This window comes from Miniopterus natalensis, chromosome 5, assembly GCF_054644295.1.
Source record: "Miniopterus natalensis isolate mMinNat1 chromosome 5, mMinNat1.hap1, whole genome shotgun sequence".
Lineage (NCBI taxonomy): Eukaryota > Metazoa > Chordata > Mammalia > Chiroptera > Miniopteridae > Miniopterus > Miniopterus natalensis.
In genome coordinates, this window is record NC_142085.1 from 25,307,999 (window position 1) to 25,333,523 (window position 25,525).

At 35.0% G+C, this 25,525-nt stretch overlaps 1 protein-coding gene across 1 annotated transcript in view; it reads right to left on the reverse strand.

Annotated features, from left to right (window-relative positions):
* COL21A1 (collagen type XXI alpha 1 chain) overlaps nt 1–25,525 on the reverse strand; it is a 164,013-nt gene that overhangs the window by 36,413 nt on the left and 102,075 nt on the right. The window contains exons 13-17 of the mRNA XM_087817452.1: nt 16,874–16,927; nt 16,344–16,399; nt 15,674–15,725; nt 15,509–15,562; nt 2,705–2,758 (exon numbers count right to left, since the gene is read on the reverse strand). Of these exons, the coding sequence (XP_087673578.1) occupies nt 2,705–2,758; nt 15,509–15,562; nt 15,674–15,725; nt 16,344–16,399; nt 16,874–16,927 (270 nt within the window). The remainder of the gene's footprint in view (nt 1–2,704; nt 2,759–15,508; nt 15,563–15,673; nt 15,726–16,343; nt 16,400–16,873; nt 16,928–25,525) is intronic.

A 25,525-nucleotide genomic window follows, 5' to 3' on the forward strand; every position in this document is an offset into this window, starting at 1 on the left:
AAGACCAAGAGAACTGTATCCAGGTAATATGGGTAAATTTTAGAGGCTAATCTATTCATTGTTTTCCTAACAGAGTATGTCGCCTGGCACAGGAAACCTGACTGCCCTCCCCACCATTTAGCAGGAAAGAGAGAGAAGTGAGAGAAAGGGATAAGGGACCCTTTCTTACATTTTCTGATCTGGTGGGAGAGGAACTGAAGAGTCTCACTTGGTAACTCCCTGTTTTCTATCTTGTTGGTTTAGGAGGAGAGATTACATCTAAATAACCTCCACTCTCCCACTGCCATCATTCCCTGCCCCAACTCCTTGCTTCTGATTTTTTTCTTAGAACTTTGTGGCTTAGGTTTCTTTGTGTGGGTTTTTAAAATCCTTTTACTGTCTACCTCCACTATGAGGTTGTAAGCCTCCATGGGGCATTGCAGTGTTTCTCTCCTCACTGAACCCAACGCCTTCCACATTCCACGGATGCACTAAATGTCGGGTTGAAATCTGAAGGGCCACGCTGCCTGGTATAAGAATTTATGCTGGTGCAAAAGCTCCAGACAGGGGTAAGTCTTGAATAAAGTAGGAGCAGGCAGGGCAGGAGAAAACGCAAGTTGGTGTCCTTCCAGCTGACAATAAGGAAGGGCAGCCTTGGGAGAGGAAAACTCCCCTCGGGAGCTCCTAATTTTCTACTCATTTTCATCTCAGTTTGCTTTAATTAACAGGATCACAGTAGTGTTAATTTCAAAATAAATATATGCTGCTCACATGGCATTATGGTTTACAGAGACTTGCTGGTCACTGTTCCTTTGGAAAAATTAGTCACTAATGCTTACAAATAATTGACACAAACATTTAGAACACAATCGACTCAAATGATAATCTGCCTGTGATGTCCATTGTCTCTACTTCCCTCCCCCCTTTCACCTTCTCTCTCACCTCCCTGTCTTCACTCACACAGGCGTGAGTGCACATGTGCACAAACACACACACTTTCTATTTTTCTGAAACCAAAATATAAACATAGTCAGTCTCATATCCAGTTACCTAGTCCTAGAATTATACTTTGATAATAATTATGGGTCAGACATATTGAACTCACACTATCCCTACTGAATTCTCCCCATTCCACTGAAACCCCAGTTGAGACCTTATTTTCAGGGGCCTGGTCTGTCAAAACAGCCAGCTAATCACTGCCCTGATTCCCGTTGCCTCTCCTTTTGTTTGTTCTACATATACCAGTAGCTCATAACCGCCTCTAAAGCACTACTTTTCACATGTTCTTCTTCTGTTCTTGCAAAATTTTCAAGGCAAGTGAATCAAGTTTGCTTCCCAAATTCATATTCCAGGGTCTCCACAGGGTCCTAATCAACCTTCCTAACTTTACTTCCTGCCACCCAACGAGGACCCTTCTTCACACGACCTCATAAGGTCATTTCATTATTTCTTGGGCTCACCCTTAACCAACTTACCTGTGTGTCTTCACTCATACTAGTTCCTCCTTTGGCTTCCTTTCATCCCCAGTCACCCTTTCATGACTAAATCTAGCCCTAAATCCTTGGTAAAAATTTCTCAGTCACCCCATGAATCAAGATTCCCTTTCTAAGCTCCTTCAGCATTTCGAATAACCCCAAGCACTTGTGCAATGTTTTCACAATTTTTTCACATGTCCTTTGTAAGCCTCGCAACAAATCTATGAAGTAGGCACTACAAGTACACTTTTTCAATGAGGAGAAAGGTCTTGCAGGATGTGAAGTGACTTATCCCAGCTCACACAGCTGGAATGTGGCAGAAACTATCTTCAAGCCCTAGGCTTCTCACTCCATGTTAAACCCATATCTGGCATTTACTATAATCTGCCTCAGGTTGGTCTGCACCACTTTTTATCTCCCAAGCTAGATTATAAACTCATGCTATGTAGAGAAACTTGACCCAGTGCACCAAAATACACAATATGAGAATTCAATGAATATCTGATTGAGTGATTCTAAGAGTAGTTCAATTCCTCCACCTCATTTAAGAAGCTTCAGTGATCCCTCTTATGCCCAATATTTAGATTCTGAGCACTCAACTGAACACTGTGATACACTCCAACAGATACTGGCTATTATTTAATTTCTTGACCTAGTTCCCCCCAAAACTAATTGAAAATTCCCTGAAGATAGGCAATTTTGAAAAATAAAACAAAATCTGCTGGTATTTAAATGTTGGCCAAGTTGGCCATGAGTTGTAGGAATAAAAAGTGGAAAAAACTGTATTTCCAAAACTCATCTGAAGTTGAGTCATATGGCACACTTGCTACAAATACATGAATCTAGGATTCAGATTCACTACTTTTACAATCATGTGTTTCTTAACCTTGATTCTTATTGAACATATAATCCCAGCGAGCATACTACAAAGCAATGAGCAAGTGACAAAGTGACATTGACTAAGGTTCATTGAGAGACCATGCTGCTGTGCTACATGCTCGCCTGTGTGGGCAGGACTGCTTGTGATTCATGCTGCACATAAATTTCCTGCTAGCAAAATTCTCCCTAGGTTGTAAAAGCTGATCACATATTTCACTATTTTAAAGCGTTCCACAAAGAGTCCTACAACTTCCGAATCTGGAAGCCACTGAAGAAGAATAGGGCGCCTGGGAGGAGAGTGTAAGTAGTCGAGAGACTTCATGAAAAGAAAAGAACTTCATCCCTTAGAACTGAATTGAGAAGGTACTTACAGGCTCTCCCCGTGATCCATCCTGGCCCGGAGCACCTGGAGGTCCTGCTTCTCCCTTTTAGTGTAAAAAGAAAGAATTCCATTTTTAGACATGTTTATAAAATAATTGTATATATTACATATTAAAGCATATTAGATGCAAACAAGAAAAAAAATTACTCCTAGATTATTGATATTCACTTTTCCTGACATCAAATAACTTATTCTGAAATTCATAAAGTGACTATACAAATAGTAAATCTATATATGACAGCAGGTAGTTAAGTTATAAAATAACTGTGTACTGTGTACTCACGAGAATAGGATACTATTCTTATCTTCACAGTAAATGTGACCAAAGTTTACATCAATCCTTTTAATATTTATTTTTAGTTTTACTTGAATATTGATCATCCTATTGGATCTAGTTTTGCCTCCCAAGACTTGCATTTTAAAACCAAAATAAAGCGCTTTCATTAAGAATATGCATATATGCATAACCCATGGACACAGACAATAGTGGATGAAAGCCTGGGGAGGGGGAGGGAACAGAGAGGGGCTCAATGGGGGGGGGGGGGGGACATCTGTACTACTTTCAACAATAAAGATAAGTTAAAATTTTTTTAAAAACAATGGAGTTATTACAAAATAAAAAATGGAATTATTACTTGAAATTATTTGGTACTTTAGTGTCTACCTATTTAAAATGAACATCAAAAAATGTGTATTTTTAGGTAACTGTCAAAAAAGTATAATAACTTTTAGTTGTATACCTCTACATTTTTATGCTCAAATTATTTAACCATCTTATTTTATATCCACCTTTTAGCATCCTAAAAGTGTTTCCCAAATTTAGGCTTTTTGAAACCTAACAGTCATTAAAAGCCATGATTTTGTCTCTGTTCAGTGAATTGTTACATCATAACAAGTAAACACTTTTTTCATGCCAGGGAGACCATTTCATCCTGCAAGCAAGAGAGAAAGTAAAACAAAAAAAATTTATTTTTATAAATACCTGAAATGCCTGAATTAAAAGAGGTATAAGGATACATATACTGAGCATACGCCAATACTGTTTCCCAGAGTTTCACATTCTAATGAATTTCCCAAAATTATAAGAAATGAACCACAGAGGGAAGAACCTATAAAATTTGGCTAATATAATCAGCACTTAGGAAAACATCCAATCACATCACATTATATAAACACGGATTCCCCCACTTTTATGAAATCTTGCATTTCATTAGCACAATGGAATACCAACTAAAGCCAAATAGTTCATCTGTTCCAATTTTATTTACAAACATTAGCGGACAGTTGAGAACAGAGGGAGCAAAAGTATGTTTTCCTGTAAATTAATCAAATTGGGGGAAGGAAGTCCTGCTGACCTAATTCTTCAGAAAAGCTTATAAAAATTTTCAGAAAAACAAAGATGCATGTTAGATCCACTTAGTTTTAAAGGTATGGCTTAAAAATTAGAGAAAAGGGATATGTGAGATTCTAAATTATCAGAAAAATAATACAATAGCTTTACGTACACTCAACACTCATCTCAATAGTCAGGAGAATTCATCCAAGTGAGTGGTTCTCAAGCATGGCCCCCGCCCCAGCCAGATCAGCTCCACTTCATGTGTGAACTTCTTCAAGGTGCAAAACTTCAGGCCCTACAGCAGACCTACTGAACCAGCGGCTCCGGATGGTGGAGCCCAAAAATCTGTTTTAACAGATCTCCCGCTGGTTCGGATTTCGGCACCATGGCACTACTGTTATCAGGCCACCTAACCTCCCCGACCTCCAGGTACTGTCACAGGTGACTTGTTAAGCAAATCTGGAATTTATTTTTCCTTTTTATTGAATTTATTGGGTGACACTAGTTATCAAAATTATATAGGTTTCAGGTGCACAACTTCACGAGGCATCATCTGTACACTGTACTGTGTGCTCACCACCACAAGTCAAGCCTCCATCCATCACCATTTATCCCCTTATACCCTCCACCTTCCCCCACTCTCCTCTCCCCGGCCCCCCACCCCGCCCCCCACAATTACCACACTGTTGTCTGTGTTCATGAGTTTTTTCTCTTTTTTTTTTCTTTTTTACTCAACCCCTCCACAGCCCTGTCCCCCATCCAACAGGTTTCAGACTTCTCTCCACCTATGAGTCTGTCTCTAATTTGCTTGTTAGTTCATTTTGTTCATTAGATTCCACACATGTGTAGTTTAGATATTTTGTATATACAATAAAGAGGGGAGGACAGTTGTCATTTAGTAGAAAAAAGCTAATTTGGGATTACATGACAATTTTGGTTAGTAAAATCTCCCCTTTTACATCTCTGACTGTTGACCAAATGTTATTATTTTATCCTAATTAGCAGGTTGTCTTTTAAAAAAAAAAAAAGTAACCATCAGCAAGGTTCAATAATGAAATTCCTCAATTATGTGAGAATTTCATTTATCTTTAGTCTTCCTACTTCTTGTTGGGATAGATAATCAGAATGATATATAATCTATCCTTTATAATCTACAGCAGCGATTCGTAGACTTTAGCTCTGTCAGAGCCACCTGGAGGGTTTGTTAGTCTGCAGATCCCAGAGTTCCTGATTTATAGGTCGGCAGTAAATCCCAATAATCTGCATTTCTAACAGGTTTCCAGGACGTGTCATCACTGCTGGTCTTGGACCACACTTTGAGAACCACTGCTCTAGCCCAGATCTCAAGAAAGAGACTTTCTGCTCTTACCAGTCCCTCTATCTGTGAACTACAATGGCATTGTATACTTCTATACTTGGCACTAAATTTTACCACGGCCAGGCTGTTCAGCAGGGGTCTCGTTTATGTGGGTGCTGTTTTCCTGACTTGCATATTCTTTAAAAGCAGGAAACATGAGGTTTTTTAAATCACCTACAATATTTAGAACAGTGCTGAAACGGAATGTAAGACTATATACAAGGTGATACGTCTCCTTCTTTTCAAACATTGAAGCATCTCAAGGAAGAGGGAATGGACTATTTAGTCTTTTTTTTATTAAATTTATTGGGGTGACAATGGTCAATATGAACATGTAGGATTCAAGTGGGGGTATCTATGTTACAAGACCTGTATATTGCTCTGTGTGCCCACTACCCAAAGTCATATCTTCTCCCGTCACCATATATTAAGACCCCCGGGACTATTTATTCTCAAATGCTTAATTTCAAACAGATAAATGAAATGGAGAAAACATCTGTGGATAGGGCTACAGCATTTGTTGTTGGAAGATTATGCAGGCTAGTTATCGTGAGAGTCAATAACCTTCACCTAGGAGTGTTCTGTTCATTCTTTTAATGATGTTTCACTGAGAGATGAAAGGATGATTTCTGCTTGGCCATTTCCCATAACATAATCAAACGCAGTACACAACTAACCTGTGAAATTCAGTATCAACCAGAACTTAACCTGATCACCCGACTGTTTTCATGACCCCGAGAATGGGACACACACACCCCCATTTGTTTGGCTGGTGGAAAATGGCATATAGCATGCCTCTACCTCTAACTTATTAGTTTGCTATTGCATTAGCTTCTTTCTCAATTAAAAAAATAATTGAGAAAATGTCATGCTAAACATTAGTACTCAAACCCAATTTCTACAGCTAATGTCAAAGATGATTTATTCTGCAACAAACCAGTTATTTTTAAGAAGGACATTTAACCAAAAACAGACATATGAAACATGCATTGCATGTGTATCTCCTTTCATGCTGTGTCTTTAATCCTGACCCACAAGAAAATAAAAGGATGGAGAGTAATTTCCTTGTGACCACAGCAACCCTCAAAATCAGGTGGGAGATGTGAGACCATTACAACATACTTTAATTTTGAGGAAGATCTTTACTTTGTTAGTAAACACTTTATTTTGACTTTGATCTTACTGCACAGTTGATTTTTCATATGTAAAAAAGCCTCTAGCATTCTGGAGGTTATACTGAAGCTATAAGGCTGGGAAGCATCCCTGGCTGACCAAATACACAGACATGGAGCTCGGAAGGCATCATGCAGTGACAGGGTCACATAAAGGCGGCCTGGAATTCTCACTCTGCCAAGTAACTGACTGCACTTTCGAGTAAACTTTTTAAGCTCTCTTAATCTGATCTTAATGTCTAAATGACATCAATACTCCCAATTTTAGGTCTTCTTCTTTAAAAAAAAAAAAAAAAAAGCCTTTGTGAAAGTGTCTTGCATAGCTCTCAGCATAGAACGGTAGATCCATAACAGTTAGCTACTCCACTGCCACCAAAAAAGTTGGGGTTTTAACAGTCCTTTACTTTTATGATTCATTTTAGCATTCAAATGTTTTTATATTTGGCAATATAATTTAGGCAAATTAGTATTTTAAAAAATAAAGTCAATATTTTAAAATGCATAAAAACAGTAAAGTCAATAGTTTTATCATCATTTCCTATGTTTGGAAAAGATTATTTGGGTACAATGGTTTTTCAGCAATTTGGTAAAAGAAATTTTCATTGGTTATTAAATTATGGCTAATCTTGGACAAATTATCTTGTATCTCCATACCTTATTTTCCTCAACTGTAAAAGCACAAATTTTTTTCTCTTTCATAATGATTTATTATATTAATGAGAAAATGTGTATAAAGTGCTGGGGAAAGAGCCAGGCATGTAGTAAGTATCCAATAAATTATGTCCTTTATTATAATCTGTCCTCTCCTATGTTCATGTCTTTTCATATCCAGTTTAAATACCATGTTTCGGTATTTCAGTTGCTCTCTGACTAAATTCTTACCCCTTTAGTTCACTGTTCATCTGCTTCTGCTTCGCTTGGCTATGCAAACCCCAATACTGAGTAAACCAAACTGAAAGCCCCTTCAGATCCACGACTGGGCTTCTAAGTGTAGACACGGGAGGGAAAAACAGTACAATAGTCACAGAGATCATAACCGCCAGCTTCGACTGGACCTCAATAAAACTGTTATATTTACTTGGCCTCCTCTCTACCATATTTTCACACAGATACGTAAAAAGTTATCCACTCAACAAATTTTGCCTTTTTGTCCCTTCTCACAAAAGGTGACAATTCCCACTTCTTTTGAGAAAACAAGTCAAACATTCTGCCACCAAACCAATACACTTGCCTGCATTTGTTTTTTGGTTTTTTTTACAGTGTAACAGATGTCCCGCATACAACCTAAGAAACCCTTCCAGCTCTGTTCAGTGGCCCTTGCATTCCCCATTCCGAATGAGATGGAGCCATTATCTAGATCTAACTACTTGCCGCCCATCTACTCTTGGATGTGCCACAAGAATCTTAAATGAACACATTATGCTTCTCACTTCTCACCCCCTCAACAGAAGATACAGTAAACCCTTCCCAGTAATTCATTCCATTGTTTAAAGAAACTTCTAACTTCACTCTACATTAAAAAAGAGACACTCTAAGAAGCCTAGTAAGCCACTTAAACTTTTACACCCTACCTACTATTGCAAGTCTAAATATATATGACATTTCAAACTATAAAGGAATTGGCAGACAATACCCAAACAAAACTACTAAAAGAAAAAATAGAAAATGTGAATCAAAACATTTCAGTAAATTTCCCTCACACAAAAATAAACAAGGAGCAGAAGAAAATTGTAAAAAAGTGCTGTAACCTAGATTAACATTATACAAGCATTTTCAGATGTAAAAAAAAGGAATATACAAAATAAGAATTAAATTAACTCAGGAAATAAATGGAAAAGGCAAAATCATCTTGGATATTATAACTAAATTACTAGAGACCAAAGGGAAATAGATTTCATTTTAAATTTAAAAAGGCATTGAGGAGAGCCTTGGCCAGGTGGCTGGGTTAGATGCAGCATCGTCCCATACACCCAAAAAAGGTTGTGGGTTTGATTCCTGGTCAGGGCACATACCTAGGTTGTGAGCTCCATCCCCAGTTGGGGCACATACAGGAGGCAATGGATCAATGTTTCTCTCTTTCTTTTTCTCTCTTCTCCTTCCTCTCTCTCTAAAATCAATAAAATCATATCCTTGGGTGAGGATTTAAAAAAAGAAAAAAAAGGCATTGAGGAGGAAACTAAACATAGCCCATAAAAATAAAATTTTTAAAAAGATAAAAAGGCTCAGAAAGTAACAGAGATAGAAGACTCAACATATCAAAGAAGTCTCAACATATCTGTAAACCAAAAAATGTAAAAAATAGTTCTATTTAAAACTAAAATGCAAGAGAAAATTCCAGAATTAAAAGAAGCACTGAATCTACTTATTGAAAGGATTTGAGGATAATTGAAATTTTTTTCTTTTCTTTTCTTAATATATCTGTATTGATTTCACAGAGAGGAAGGGAGAGAGAGAGATAGAAACATTAATGATGAGAGAGTCATAGGTTGATGCTCAACTGCTGACCCACGCCAGGCCAGGCAAAATTTTTAATTCTGATTTATAAATTATGCTATTAGGCTTATAAACATAAAGGTGTTTTTTGTTTTTTTAAAAAAACACCTCTGGGTTTCTATACAAAATGACAAAGCCACTTACAAAGGAAAGATAATTTGGTTGACATCAGTAACATATATGACAGTAGTGAAGCAACATTTCAAAGAAATTCAAGGGAAAACACTGAGGTGATAAGGGTTTTATAATAGTTAGACAAGTTATCATTCAAGTAACAAGAATATAGAAGAATATGTTGCAATATAAGAATTCAAAGAATCCTGTATACACAAGCCTAGCTTCCTAAGGAATATAGTGCTAGAGGAGAATTATCATCAAACTCTAATTTTGACTATGGGGCTGGTGATGAATGCTAAATATATTTAATTGTGGATCTGAAAGAAAGGTGAGGAAAGGGTGGAAAAATAGTTTATAAATATTACATGATCTGAAAAAGTGGAAGTTATATGTTCAAACAAATACAGCGAATGGAAAGGGGAAATAGAGTCAGTTCATCAATTGCAACAGAGATAACAGGGTATTATTTAAAGTTAACAAAGCAAAGATTAGATGTCTAAGTAAGGTAAAGGGCTACTAAGGGAATTCTGAAGTGCTTTTATAGACTTTATACAGAAGGACAGAAAGAGGGCAAGAATGTACACTCTCACCACTTCTGTTCAATATTGCATTGCAGGGCCTTGTCTGTGCAATAAAACTATTAAAATAAATTAGTATGAAAGAAGAAAAGTGTCTTTATTTGCAGAGAATATTATCATCTATGCAGGTAATCCTAAAAAATTTATAAAGAAAGTTGCAGGAACCAATAAATGAGGCCAGCAGTATTGTAGGGTATATGATGTATGATTTATATACCAAAACTAATTGTGTATTTTCAAATACTAGTAAAAATCAAACAAAAAATAAATTTAAAAAAATCTATCCAGAAGAATATGAAAAAATAAAATAAAGTACTTGGCATACGAATTTAACAAAAGACATACAAGACCTGTACACTGCAAACTACAAAACGTTGCTAAGATAAATTAAAGAAAACCTATGTAAGTGGAACAATATACCATGTTTTAAGATTGGAAGACAATATCATTATCACCACAACTTCCCCCAAATAAATGTAAAGATATGTAGATATCCTCCTCTCTAAGAATTGATTCCAAAGAGAATGTGGAAAGAAAAAAGCAGTAACTTTATAGTGAAGAAACCTGACACATATCACCATAACCAAGTGATCAAAGTTAATAGAACCAATGATTACGCATGCGGATAGCATGTACTGTGATATGCTGAGAGGGGCAATTCACCTTTGTGTCATCTTTCCCTGCAAAAGGCTATAATCTCTGTCTAATCATGAGGAAAACATCAGACAAACCCAAATTGAATGAGTCTACCTGACCAATGCTCTTCAAACTATCAAAGTCATGAAAAATAAGAAAAGAATGATAAATTATCACAGATCAAAGGAGACTAAGGAGATATGATAAATAAATGCAATGTGGAGTATCCTGAATTGGATCCTAGAACAGACAAAAGACAGAAGTAAAAAAACTAATGAAATCCAAATAAAGCATTGAGTTCAACAGCAATTTGCCAATATTGATTTTCTCAGTTTTTATAAATGTACCATAGTAACATCAGATGTTAACATAAGGAGACAATGGGTAAAGCATATAAGGAAATTCTCTATACTGTATCTGCAACTTTTCTGTAAATCTAAAATTATTCCAAACTAAAAAGTTTAATTAAGAAACAACAGTAAGCCTTTTTGTAAAAATTTCAAGCTGATACTAAAGCTTATATAGGATTTATGTGAATCTAGAATATCCAGTACAATTTAAAATCACAGAAACAAGTTTAGAGTACTTACACTACTTGATCTCAACTTATTTTAAAGCTATGATAAGAAAGACAGTGTGCTGTTGAGGAAGAATAGAAGTATAGATTATTAAAACAGAAAGAGAAGTCCAAAAATAGTTCCATACAGATATTTGTCAACTGATATTTGGCAAAAATGGTCATATAATTCAATGGGAAATGATCACTTTTTTTCAATTACTGATGCTAGAATAACTGGATCTCCATATTAAAAACAAACAAAAACTAACCTTGACTTTTGCCTCACACCAAACATAGAAATTAATTCAAAATGGATCATAGATTTAAATTTGTAGCCTAAGATGATATTAATTTAGAAAATATTCAGAAAATATATGTTGTAAATATGTGTCTAGGAAAATAATATTTATTTATTTTTTTTTTTTGTAGAGGAAAAGATAAGAGAAAATCTTGTGACCTTAAGTTAGGTAAAGATTCTTAATACCACACAAAAAGCATAAATGATTAAAAAATAAAAAAATAAAAAAATAAGGAATTGGACTTCATCCCAGTTAAAAACATTTTCTCACCAAAAGACACCATTAAGAAAATAAAAAGGCAATCCAAAGTTGGGAGAAAATATTTGAAAATATATATCTGATAAAAGACTTATATCCAAATACATGAAGAACTCTTACAACTAATTAGTATGAAGACAAACAACCCCTCAAAATTTTAAATAGCTAAATGCTTGAATAGGCAGTTCACAAAAGAAGATATACTAATGGCCAACAAGGCCATAAAAAGATGTCAACACCATCAGTCATCAGGAAAATGCAAACTAAAACTAAAATGAGATACCATTACCTACACACTAAAATGGCTATAATATAAAAAAGGTGATAATACTAAGTGTTGGCAGGATTTGGTAAAATAGGAACTCCTATGCACTGCTGATGGAAACAGCAAAATATGCAACCACTTGGAAAATAGGTAGTTTTTTTAAGAATTTAAATATATACTCATCATACAACCTAGCATTCTAGGTATCAACTCAAGAAAAATTAAAACATATCCAAGTCAGGTGTCTATAAGAATATTCATATCAACATTATTCATAACTGTCAAGTATAAGAAATAAAGTGTTCATCAACTGATGAATGAAAGTAATAACTGTCATATATTCATATGGCTAAATATTGCATAATTATATTTAATTGAAATTATAAGAGTGGTATAAATAGTGACAGAAAGCAGAGCAGTAGTTGCCAAGTGCCAGGATTAGTAATTAACTGCCAGGAGAATAAGAGAGCTCTTTGGGGTTACAAAAGTTCTAAACCTTGAATTTGGTGGTAGTTGCACAAAATGAGTGAATTTTATTTATATATAAATTGTACTTCAATAAAGCTATAAAAATGATACTACTTATAATAACATCAACAATATTATATACTTGGGGAAAACTAACAAAGTATGTGCTACACCTTTATAAAGAAATTAAAAATTTTTAGAGACATTTAAATAGGGCTTTGATAAATTAGAGCTATACCATGAAAACAATAAATACAAACACATACATATGCCTACATACACAGCTATTCCCACTTTCTTAACCACATGATCAAACTTAGTATTACCAATAATAGGACAGTTATTATGTGCCTCCTAATGAAATGTAATAGAAAGCATAAAACATCTCCTATTATTGTATTTCTGCCAAAAGCATAAAACATCTCCTATATTGTATTCCTGCCAAAACATCTCCTATATTGTTTATCCTGAATGCAATCATAAAGAAACAATCAGAAAATTTCCTTAATATTGATACAATAATAAAAAAAAAGGCTAACCTTTAGATTAAAAGAGTAAAGAGTTATGCAATCTGTGATCATTGTATGTGTCAACAAAATAAGGTTATATGTTAATTTTATGTGACTAGGCCACAGTGCCCAGATATTTGGTCAAATACCAGTCTAGACAGTGCTCTGAGGGAGTTTTAAAAGATATAATTAATGTTTAAATCAGTAAACTTTGAATAAAACAGATTAACCTCCATAAGGTGAGTGGGACTTATCCAATGGGTTAAAGGACTTAAGAAAAATTGATGGGGAAAAAAAAGAAAGAAAAAATGACTGCGATGTCTTTGAGGAAGAAAGAATTTTGCCTTCAGATTGCCTTTGGACTGGATCTATAACATCAATTCTTCTCTGGGTATTCTGCCTGCCTGCCTGCCTGCCCTGCATATTTTGGACTTATCAGCTTCTACAAGGGTGTGAGAAAATTACTTAAAATGAAACAATCAATCTCAATGTCTCTGTCTCTCTCTCTATCTTTGATCTATATCTATCTATTATCTATCTACCTATATGTATATACACACACACATAAATATATACATACACACACAACCTATATTGGCTTGTTTCTCTGGAAAATCCTGACTAATAGATACTAAATAAAATATACAAATCTGGATTGTATCCAAGTAAAAAAAAAGTAACTATTTAGGACATTTTGGGGAAAACAGACAAAATTTGAATATGGGCTCAATATTAAAAAATATTATTGTATTGATACTAAGTATTTTGGTGTCATAAAGGAATTTAAAGAATTCTGAGAAGATACAGGGTTAAGTATTTAGGACAGAAATGCAGAGTGTCTATAATTTACTTCTCAGTGGTTAAAAATGTGTTATAAAAAGAAATAGTCATTTATTTATGTAATTCAACGACCTGTAGAAAAATTTTCAAAACAAAAATTGGAGGGTGGAGATAATGGATTTTTAAAAGGTCAGAGAAAAATTAGGTATGATTCAATATTCAAAGATTCCTCAAAAGAAATATAATCTAAAATATTCAGGGAATATTACTCAGTGCTAAAAAGAAATGAGATATCAAGCCATGAAAAGACACGGAGGACAATTAAATGCATACTGCTAAGTAAAAGAAGCCAATCTAAAATGTTCACATACTGTATGATTCCAACTATGTGCCATTCTGGAAAAGGCACAACTACAGAGACAGAAAAAAGATCAATGGTTGCCAGGAGTTGAAGAGAGGGAGGGATAAATAGGCAGAGCACAGAGGATTTTTATGGCAGTGAAACTATTATGCATAATACTATAGAATATCAAAAGTGAACCCTAATGTAAACTATGGACTTTGATTGATAGTTATGTGTCAGAGTAGGTTCATCAATTGTACCAAATGTACCACTCTGGTGTGAGAAGTTCATAGTGGGGGAAGGGAAGAAGTATATTGGGAACTGCTCTACAAAATGTGTGTGTGTTTTTAAGTAAACAGGCTTTTCAAAAATCACAAATTATTCCAGTAAGTAATTACAAACAAATAGAAAGAAAACTCAATTATTTTTAGGAGATCCATACTAGTTAGAAAATGGGAGACATAACCAAGGTCAAATATGAAAGGTGGCAAGAACCTATCAGGTAAGCAAATAGCAAGAGTAAATTCACCTCAAAATGTTAAACATAGTTATATGTTCCAGCAACTCCACTACCAGGAATAGACCCAATGAAGTGAAAATATACATCCTCACAAGAACTTGTACACAAATATTCATAACAGCACTATATATGATAGCCAAATAATATAAACAGCCCAAACGTCCATCAACTGATGAATAAAATGTGACATATTCATACAATGAAATATTATCAACAATAAAAAGGAATAAAGTATTGATATGGGCCAAGACATAGATGAACCTGGAAAACATTATGGTAAGTGAAAGAGATTAGGCATGAAAGACTACATATTGTATGATTCCTTATACATAAAATGTTCATATAGGCAAATCCAGATAGGCAGAAAGTAGATTAGAGGTTGCATAGGGCTGGAAATGGAGGAATAATGGCTTGGGTGGAAATAGGGAGTGACAGCCCTGGGTGGTTTTGCTCAGTGGTTAGAGAGTCAGCCCATGAACTGAAGGGTCCTGTGTTCGATTCCAACCAACGGCATATACCTACGTTGCAGGCTCACTCTGGCTGGGGAATGTGCGGGAGGCAACCAATTGATACATCTCTCTGTCTCTCTCTCTTTCTCTCCCTTCCATTCTCTTTGAAAGGCAATGGAAATATATATATATATCCTCGAGTGGGAATTAAAATAAAAAAATTTTTAAAAAGTAATAGGAAGTGACTGCTAATGGGTATAGGGTTTCTTTTTGAGGCGATGAAAATGTATTAAAATTAGATTCTAGCAATGATTGCATAACTCTGTAAATATACTAAAAACCATTCAATTGTACTGAAACCTTAAACCATTAGAAAACAGCGTTAAGAACTTATGCCTCTAACCAACCAAACAAATCCATCTGAATGTCTTTTTAAAGACATCAATCTTTTAATATCCTGAAACTTTATTTCTAATACATAAGATTTCACAATAGACTCAAAAGAAATGTAGTATCATTTTTAAATTACAGTAAAACAGCTTTTAGCTCATCAACTTTACACCAATGTCACATGTAAAGAAGTCTAATACTGGTACATTTTTTTAATGTTCATTCATAAATTACAGAAATCTCTTTTGTTTTTTGTGTAAATACCTTGTAACCAGGACTACCCATTAATCCATCCTTTCCATGTCGTCCTGGTTCTCCCTGAAAATAAATACATATATTTTAATTTGATTTTGCAACAATTTTTAAAAGAAATATGCTATAATTTTTATTCAAAGCAAAATACACAAGAACTTTTTCTATTACACTCACAGCACGTCCAGGGAGGCCAGGAAAACCAGCATTCCCCTTTTCACCTTTTGCACCCTGTATTATAAAAAAACACTTAAAAAACTATCCTTGCAATAAGCTTTTAAACTTCCAACTCAAACTTAAATAGAAAAGTAAGTTAACCTCATTATGTGGTGACAGAATTTGTGGAACTACAGCTTGTGTTAGCTTTGCAATTTATTGGCAGAGTATTTCTTTACCAGGTCAGTGAACAAAACATAAGACATTGAAAATATTGATGGATGCAGAATTATTACAAGCACCTAAACACAGAAACCACATTTTGAAAAACTTAAAAAGGCAATGAGTATTTTATATATGCAGAGAATATAATCTTTCTTCAGTGTGAAGAAATAAGAAGGCCCTAAATCAATTGTCAGTGGTCATGCTGTTAAGCAGCTACCACTCCCAAGGAATCTCTCCCTGTAATTACTTTAATAGTTCAAAATGATCAGTAAGACAACGTATTCTTCTAGAATACCAACATAACAATCACCAGTTATTTTTTCACTTTCTCATTGTTTTTAATAAATCCCCTGAGAACTGTGAATAAAACTAATTGCTATAGTGGCAGGCAGAGACTAAATTCAAGTTTTTTACTTCCATTACATTGAAAGTTCAATATGGGAACTCTGTTTTGTGATCCATACTTCCCTTTTTGCCATAAAATCCGGGTGATCCTTTATCACCTTGGGGGCCCATTTCACCCTAGAAAACAAAATACAAATACTGAATTTTAGAGATATCTGAATATTTTCCTCAGAGATGAAAAAAAACTACAAACAAAAGAGTTTAATATGCTAACATCAAAATAAAATAGAAATAAAATATTTTAAACTTTTTACAAAAGTGGTATGCTCCACACTTAATAATGAAAAACAAAGAAGAATAAGGACAGTTGGTACTAAAACAGGGCCTAGAGTATAGACTTAGAGTTAAGAGAATTTCTATATAGTAAAACTTACTCATCAATTTTTAAATACTTCAATATTTATGACTGGAAATTTTAAAGAAATTTGGAAAAGCTTTATGTGACCTATAATATTAATCTTAACTGAATCATTTACTTTAACATGCTTTAATTTTTATGAGCTTTTATTTATAACAGATTTGCAATATGAAGTTTGAAATTTGAAATAATATATGGCACTGCTGAATTTTAAAAGACCAGATTTCTTCAACCTTTGATCCTGGCATCCCATGGAGCCCAGGAAAACCAGGAAGTCCACGGTCACCCTGCAAATAAAACTGAAATTAATTAAAGAAAACACATTTCAGCCTAAAATGTATCACCGCATATTTGTCAACCTTACCCTTTTCAAAATCCATTAAAAATAAACCTGCGGCCCAGCCAGCATTGCTCAGCTGTTGAGAATTGACCTATGTTCCAGGAGTTGGAGGTTCGATTCCCAGTCAGGGCACACGCCCAGGTTTCGGGCTCGATCCCCAGTCGGGGGCATGCAGGAGGCAGCCGATCAATGACTCTCATCACTGATGGTTCTGTTTCTCTCTCTCCCTCTCCCTTCCTCTCTCTGAAATCAATAAAGATATATACTTAAAAATAATAAAAAATAAAAAATAAATCTGCGAATGGTTAAATGCATATCTACATTAAAACGCTATCTCTATGAAAGATTACTGTTCATTTATCAGGGTTTCATTTATGTTCAGAGAAGAAAAGCATTTGGGAGCTTAGGGGAATCTCATCAGCAGTCCTAACCACTCACTCAAGCTCTATCCACACTTCACATATACAACCTTTCCTCAGCTACCTCTACTATATGGGTAGACACAACTGGGTTAGAAGGCCCTCAGTAGGACAGAGACAGGAAGAAGCCTGCAGGCCCTGGGAATGGGATCGGAGTGGTTTGTGCAGGAATTGCCAACACCAAGGACCTAGAATGTGGTCTGCAAGGGGATCGTGAGCTACAGGTGTGCCCCTAGGTTGCCCTGATGCCCCATCACTCAACACCGAGGAACACAGCTGAAGCAGAGTCTATCAGGGCACTAATGACAGAGCTTTTACAAGTTCTTCTCTTCATATCTTATGTCAGTTTCTTCTAAGATTTTTTTGTTAATCTTTAGCTTTCTTAAGATATTTGGTGGTTCCTGGTTGTCAGCTCATATGGAAGCTGACGGTAGGCTCTCAGTGGGTACTGTTCATTGACTGAGCTGCACTACAGTATAATCCGGTTGGGTCATTTCACTGCATAGCACTGGAGGTCAATGGATTCTTTATAGAAGGATCTTCTATGCCTTTGGCATACAGGACTGGCTGACAGCATTCTGGAAAAGAGCAGGTGTCAGCATGGGTAAATGTTCTCTAAATCCCATTGTTTTAGTACAACTCCACCTTTTCTTCCCAGTCAAGAGGTCCTTGGTTTTATCGTCTCTAGGTGTTATAAATTTTATGTTTCTGCCAGGGATTCACTTGGCTATAGAGTTGAGGAAAAGAGAGAGGGATTTCATTGTTCTTAAAGGCACATTCAACCATGCTCCCACTTTTAGTTCTACATTCAATTTACCATCAATAAAGTACTTGATATTATCATTTCCTGAGCCTTTGGGGTGCCGGTGTGCATATGTGTGCATGTGTGCTTGTATGTATAAAGGGGGTCTCTTTTCTCTTTCATATAAGTCATATGACTTCTAATTTTAGGATTCAGCTTCTTTGGATCCTTTCAGTTTCTAAAATGTGCAGCTATAATTTCCACTTTCATTCTCTGTCATGTTAGGTTTTATTATTATGTAATTGTTTTTCTTTCCTTGACTGTTGCTTTAATGAGAGTTTAAGGTAGAGAAAAAAGTTAATGTGTGTGTTCAACCCTTCATCATCAAGAAGCCCTAGTCACTTATTTTTGCTTCAACATCCAGGGTGTCTTGTCCACTAGAGAGGAGGGTTTGCAACAGTTCACTGTTACAGAAAACAGCTGGACAGAAACAAGAGAAAAGATACAAACTGAAAAAATACACACATGGTGTGTAATCTCCAACTGTCCTTGTGGATACTTTCCAGTGGGACACTGAACCCTTAGACAGGGTTACTGTGACCTCTCATGTAGGTGCCCTAATACTGATGACCTGCTCTGTATTATGCTGAACCAATTTTATTCCTGATCCACTCTGGTTGATTGCAGGAAAATCTGGGAATGTACTTACCTGACTAGACAAACTACTGGCCTTCTCAGTTTAAAAAAAACTTTAATTTTAAGACTGATCTATTTCATACATAGAACTACTCCTTGATTTTTTTCATTAGTAAAAGAATCACAGCATTAAAAGACAAATTTTCACAGGCAGGGAATCAAAGCCCAAAGTCCAGGAATTCCCCCGATCTTCTCCCATAACAACTGATGGAAAATAAGAAACAAAAATTACCATATTTTAGATATATCTGTATTATGTTTGGGTCCTTTAAGCTATAAATCTGTCTGGTATGAAAAGGTATGCTCAACTGATGATTATATCCAAAAATCTGTGGGTGAAAAAAAGTGGTTCTTTGGAAAGTAACTTCACAGGGTGATCAGATCTTAAATTTCTAACTGGGCTGGTCATGGTGAGTAATCATGCCTCAGGCATACAACATATTTGCTAAAAGGCTTACCTTTGCCTTAAACTGTCCTGTCCATTGTTTCTAGTTAAGTAGTTTTGAAATAAATTGTAACCACTCTCAAGAGAGCACATAATCTTAACTATCCTGTAATCCAGTCCCCCCCTTGCTTTATCCCACCTCGAAGGAGTAATCTTCCTTCCCTTCCCTTCTTAATTTCAAATGCACAGAAGCAGCTGCAAAACCATTACAGGAGGGAGTGTACTTGTTCTTGGCATATGTGGTTTGGCTCAAACAAATTGTTATAAAATTTTCCTACAGGTTTGGATGTTTCTTAGATGACAAATGTATTCACCGTTTACCACCACCAAATAGATTTTTATCTGGGCACATAGCTGCCCAACTAAAGACTGTATTTCCCAGGCTCCTTTGCAGTTAGTCATGGCCATGTGATTGAATTCTTGCTACCAGACTGTGTATAGCACTATGCTATGCAACTTCCAAATCACTGATGAAAAGGAAAGCAATTGCTATGACTTCTCTTTCATTCTTCCCATCGGATTAGAATGCAGAGGTGATAGTTCCCAGTGAAACAGCCTTGACTATGTAGAAAAAAAAACATTCTAAGGGGGATTAGAGCAAGTAGAGGGAAAAATGTGAGTCCCTGAAGGAATTCTCAGACAATAAATTACATGAAAAGAAAAACTAAACAAAAAATCCTTCTCATTTATGCCACTGTATTTTTCTGGGCTCAATTTGTTTTAAGTATAAACAGGAATAGTACTTTTATAGCTTGTAACAAATGTCCTTCTGAAGACTAATAGCTTACCCTTGATTACCTTAATTTTCCATCAAAGATTAAAAACAATTTGGGGTGTGTGTGTGTGTGTGTGTGTGCGAGAGAGAGAGAGAGAGAGAGAGAGAGAGAGAGAGAGATCCACTAAAAGCCCACACATTCCAGAGTTTTCAACGTAAGAAATATTTTTATGAGTTTATTTGAGCCAAACTGACAACACACCAGGAAGCAAAATCTCAAATGTTCCAGAAAATGACAGTTTTGCAGTTTCTTTTGTATATCTGGAATTAAGTGGGGGAATGTAAGGCAGATTGCATGAAGGTGGGAGAAAGCAAGGTACAGGATAGTTAACAAAATTATGTGCTCCCTTGAAGGTGGTTATGACTCCCAGGGGTCTAAAAAAGAGGGTTACTCTGGCATTTCAAAGGTGGGATAACCAGATGCACAAGAACGATGGGCAGGGCTTGCTTATGGCAAAGATAAACCTTTTTTATAGTCTTGGGTTTGACTCCTACCACGACCTACCCAGTTAAGAATTTGATCACCCTGGAAGTTATTCTGTTCAGATTTATTACAGATTCCCTTTTTCATCCACAAGCTTAAACCCCCCAAATTCAACAATTTAGTCAAGCAGAGGATAAAAGAAAAATTAAAAAAGGATTTAAGAAGCCACCAAGAAACACAAGAAAACTGAATGATTTTCTTTCCCCTATCATGTAGATTCCTAATATAAGAACCAAAACTACCTGTTGAATATATTTTTTCATTTTGCTCAAAGCAGGAGGGAGTGGGTAAAAGCTGCTAGAGAGAGAAAAGAGACTGAAGTTAAAGAACAACTGAAGCTAACTCTTTGGAAGACTGAAATGAGATAACAAATTCAAGGCCAGGCTAGATTAAGATACGCTCTTGATAAAATGGAATTTAGCTGGGCATTGAATACTTGATAGAACTACAGAAGAAAGGGGCAAACCAGGATTTCCTATTAAAATTAAACTAAGTCCCAGCTAAAACTTCCATTCTCTGGCTAAGAGTTATGGAAGACATAACTTGCAAACTTTAACTTACTGGAGATTACAAACAAAGCTCAGATCAAATGAGAAGACCAGGAGCACATTCACCAACATTGGGACAAAAAGTATCTATCTATCTATCTATCTATCTATCTATCTATCTATCTATCTATCTATCTATCTATCTATCTGTCTGTCTGTCTGTCTGTCTGTCTGTCTGTCTGTCTGTCTATCTATCTATCTATCTATACATATATAGATATAGATGATACAGATGATAGATATAGATAATATATAGATAGATATAGATATAGATGATATATAGATATAGATATAGATGATATATAGATATAGATATAGATGATATATAGATATAGATATAGATGATATAGATATAGTTGATATAGATTAGATAGATATAGATATAGATATAGATGATATAGATATAGATGATATAGATATAGATGATATAGATATAGATATAGATATATAGATAGATATAGATAGATAGATGATATAGATATAGATGATAGATAGATATAGATATAGATATAGATATAGATATAGATATAGATATAGATATAGATATAGATATAGATATAGATATAGATATAGATATAGATATAGATATAGATATAGATATAGATATAGATAGATATAGATAGATATAGATAGATATAGATAGATATAGATATATGGACAAAGCTACCCTTGTGCAAGATTTTTAAGAAAAATAAAAAGGCATGGCATCCACATTAGTATCCATCAGTTAAGGGGGCTGGGGAGAGAAGCAGGAGCAGAGAAACTTAACGAACACAATGGCTGGGGAACACTGAGACAGTATCTACCAAATATAGAACACAAGAAAGTGTGACCCAAACACATTATATTCAGCCAAGTTCTGGTCACGGTTTAAAGGTAACTAGCAGCAAACATGGTAAAGTTAAGCCAAAGTTGATCCACAGTGGGCATGTAATGTGAAAGACAAATAAATGTTCTTGCGCTGGCCCCTGAGCCGCTGGGCCATCTGTTACTGCGGTACAGCTTAACCTAAATTAATTAATACAGAGATTGGTAGAGCAGACAAGAGAGGCCACCAAAACAATGGTATTAAAATATATATGGCACTGTTTATGGGGTTAGGTAGTGAGCAGTGAAAAACAGTTATTGCAGGTTGGAAAGATGTTTATTCATGTAACGCAGTGGTGAATATTTCATTGAATTTTTCCCTGCAATAACTTGCAAAGGCAAACAATGCATCAAATGAACTTGTAGCTAGAGGTAAGGAATTGAGAAAACAAAATGTTGGTATCATGAATTGATTGGTATTGGCTGTCTTTGACAAGGTACTATATATATCAAAGAGATGAGCTCAGAAAAGAATTAGCCAGTTTGCAAGTAATTAAAAGAAATAGACCACATCCAAAAAGATTAGGATTAGAAGATGGAGCTTTTTCCTCACCTCTAACAGATAAATAACGAAAATGCCAAGGCCTTTTAAAAAGTTCAATTAAAACTTAGCCTCTGGGAAGGACCAAATCAAGGGTATGATTATAAACAACCTTCTTACATCCTCTAAGGTGGATCCAATCAAACCATTCAAGGTGGACATAAGGACTCGAAAGAAAAGAAAAAAGGGGAGGGGAAGGGAAGGGAGGGGAGGGGAGGGGGAAGAGGAGAGAAACGGGAAGGGGAAGGGGAAGGGGAGGGGAGAGAGGGGAGAGGGGAGAGGAGAGGGGAGAGGGGAGGGGAAGGGGGAGAGGAGGGGTGGGGAGGGGGGAGTGGAAGAGGGAGAAAGGGGGGATGGGAGAGAGGGAATGTCTGATAAATTTGTCACTTATTAGTAATTATTAACAATTAGTTAATGTAGAGAGAACTTTGACTAAAACAGGATTGTAGATGCTGGTACTGGCTAGAATCAAAAGTCAAAGGTACAAAATTGCAAATATATATTTGCCGTTGAGAGAGTTATACTACCTAAAACCTGGACCAAGAGAGATGGTGACCATCTGAAACTTAAAAAGTAAACCAAGTTGCATAGTCTCACCACTATTTTTAATGGTTTTATTGCCAATTTTTATTAGCCCATGAATTTAGACAAAATAGAGAAAGAAGAGAGGTAAAAACTAGAGGAAAAACCAAATTATTGATAATTATACATTTATTATGCCTAATGCCCCCAAAATTAATAAAAAAATTAGTTAATTATTTTAAAATTAATAAATAAAAATAGTATTTTATATATAAACAATAATGAACATGAAAATATATTTAGTAAAAGTCCCATTTATAGTAGGAACAAAAGTGATAAAATTTCTAAGATAGAAACTTAGGTAATGTTGAGGATGAATACAAAAAAAAACTTTAAAGTTGTTCCATTGAGATTCAAGATTAAATAAAAAGGAAGATAAATCATAATTTCAAGTAGGAAAATTCAGTATCAAAATTATATCAATGCTTATAAAGTTTATTCATAACATCAAAGGAATCCTAATTAAATTATGAATAGGAATCTCTAAAAATTTGAAAGAAAAGATACTAAGCTTTATCTGGAAAAATAGGCCTGCAAAAATAGCCAGGAAAATTTTAATTATATGAGGAAAGACTAGCCCTGCCAATATTAAATCACATTATGATGTGACAATAATTAAAAACAACTTGGCATAGAGAAGATGTAGACAGATGAGTGGAACACAACGGAAGGCCCGAAACACCAGAGCCCAATTAAAATGGAAATTTTGTGATAATGGCTTTTCAAATAAATGGAGTTTAAAAATTATATTCCATACATATTGTTGAGGCAGCTGGCTACCCATTTAGGAAAAGAGAGGGGAAAATATGAATGCTCATTAACTTTGCTCCAAATATCAAAAGTTTTAAGGTTAAAATATAAAATAACAAGATTCTAAAATAAAATCATGAGTAACTATGTTTAAAATGTTAGAATGTAAAACTTTCCTATACAGACACAAACAAGAGAAATAAAGAAAAATATATATATATACATAAAATTTTAAATTTTCTCTTGGGCTAGAATTTAAAAAATAAAACAAGTCAAAACACATAATATAAATCAGGAAAATATTTTCACACAACTTATGAAATACACATAAAAATAATTTTTAAAAAAGATAAACAGCTCAGTGGGGGGGGAACAATATGAATAAAAAGTAAATTACAGAGAAATAACAAAATGTTCAAAGATCAAATGACAAGGTATTTTACTCACTAATAAATGGAAATCAAACCAATACCATTTTTGGCTTATAGTGGTGAAATTAGAAACTTTAAGAAAACTCAGTGCTGATAGCAGTATGAGAAAAGATATTTTTGCATACTTATTAGGGGAGTACAAACTTTCTGGATAGTAAATAGGCAACTGTGGTGAAGTTTAATTATGAATTTAACCTTTTGACCTATAATCAATTCAAGTCTGAGACATTTTCCTATGAATATAGTCAGAAAAACTTACTGAGAAATACATACAAAAGATGTTCATTACTTTCTTGATAACACAACATACACACACACACGCACACACACACACACACACACACACCACAGGATAATAAAGGTCCACAACATCCCTAAGTTAGAGATTTCTTAAATTGGATAAGAACAGCCACTATAGTGTGTATTTGTGATTAATTTTTTGTACACAGTGTCTTTCATGAAGTCTTTCCAAATTTTCAACTTTCCTCTAAACTACTGGAAATTTTTATTCATCTCCCTTCTTTGGCACTTAACATGGACTATCTTAAAATATAGTTACTTTATATGTGTTATGTGCTTTATGATCCCAATCTCGTTAAGGAAAAAGAAAAATCCATTCTTGATTCACTCCTATTGTAAATATGACAACTATTTATCAATATCCAGATTCTCTCTACCTCCAAGTACATAAAGGAATCACTCTTTCTTGACTCTTGGAATTAGTGTGGTTTACAAGCTTTGCTCTGGCTAATCAAAGATGAATGGAAGTGGTTTAAGAACCACTATTTGATTCTCCATGTACCTGCTACCACACTTAGTTATAATCTAGATGGTGAAACTTCTATTACCCTAAGCCTCCATGTGAGGGCAATGGGGGACCCCTCACTGCAACTAATAAATGTGTGATTTGATTATCAGCAAACCTTTTTTTTTTTTTCAAGCCATAGGCATTTGGGGTTTGTTTGTTATTGCAGCATAACTTACTCTATCCTAGCTGATGCCTTGCTTATGATTAATGGTAATTTGATGAATATACAATATATTTTCATTTTCTAAAATATGATAAACACTCTTGAGTCCTCCAAGAAAACTTCAATAAAACAAGTATTCTGAGGAGTCACAATCTTGGTTCCATCCAAGTTTACAAGAGATTAGAATAAAAGAGAATCTAAGATTTACAGTAAGATGGTTCCATTTTCCATAGGTGGCCCTCAAAGCTTTCATGACTGATGCATATGCCTTTGAAGAGGCTGTCCATCTCATAA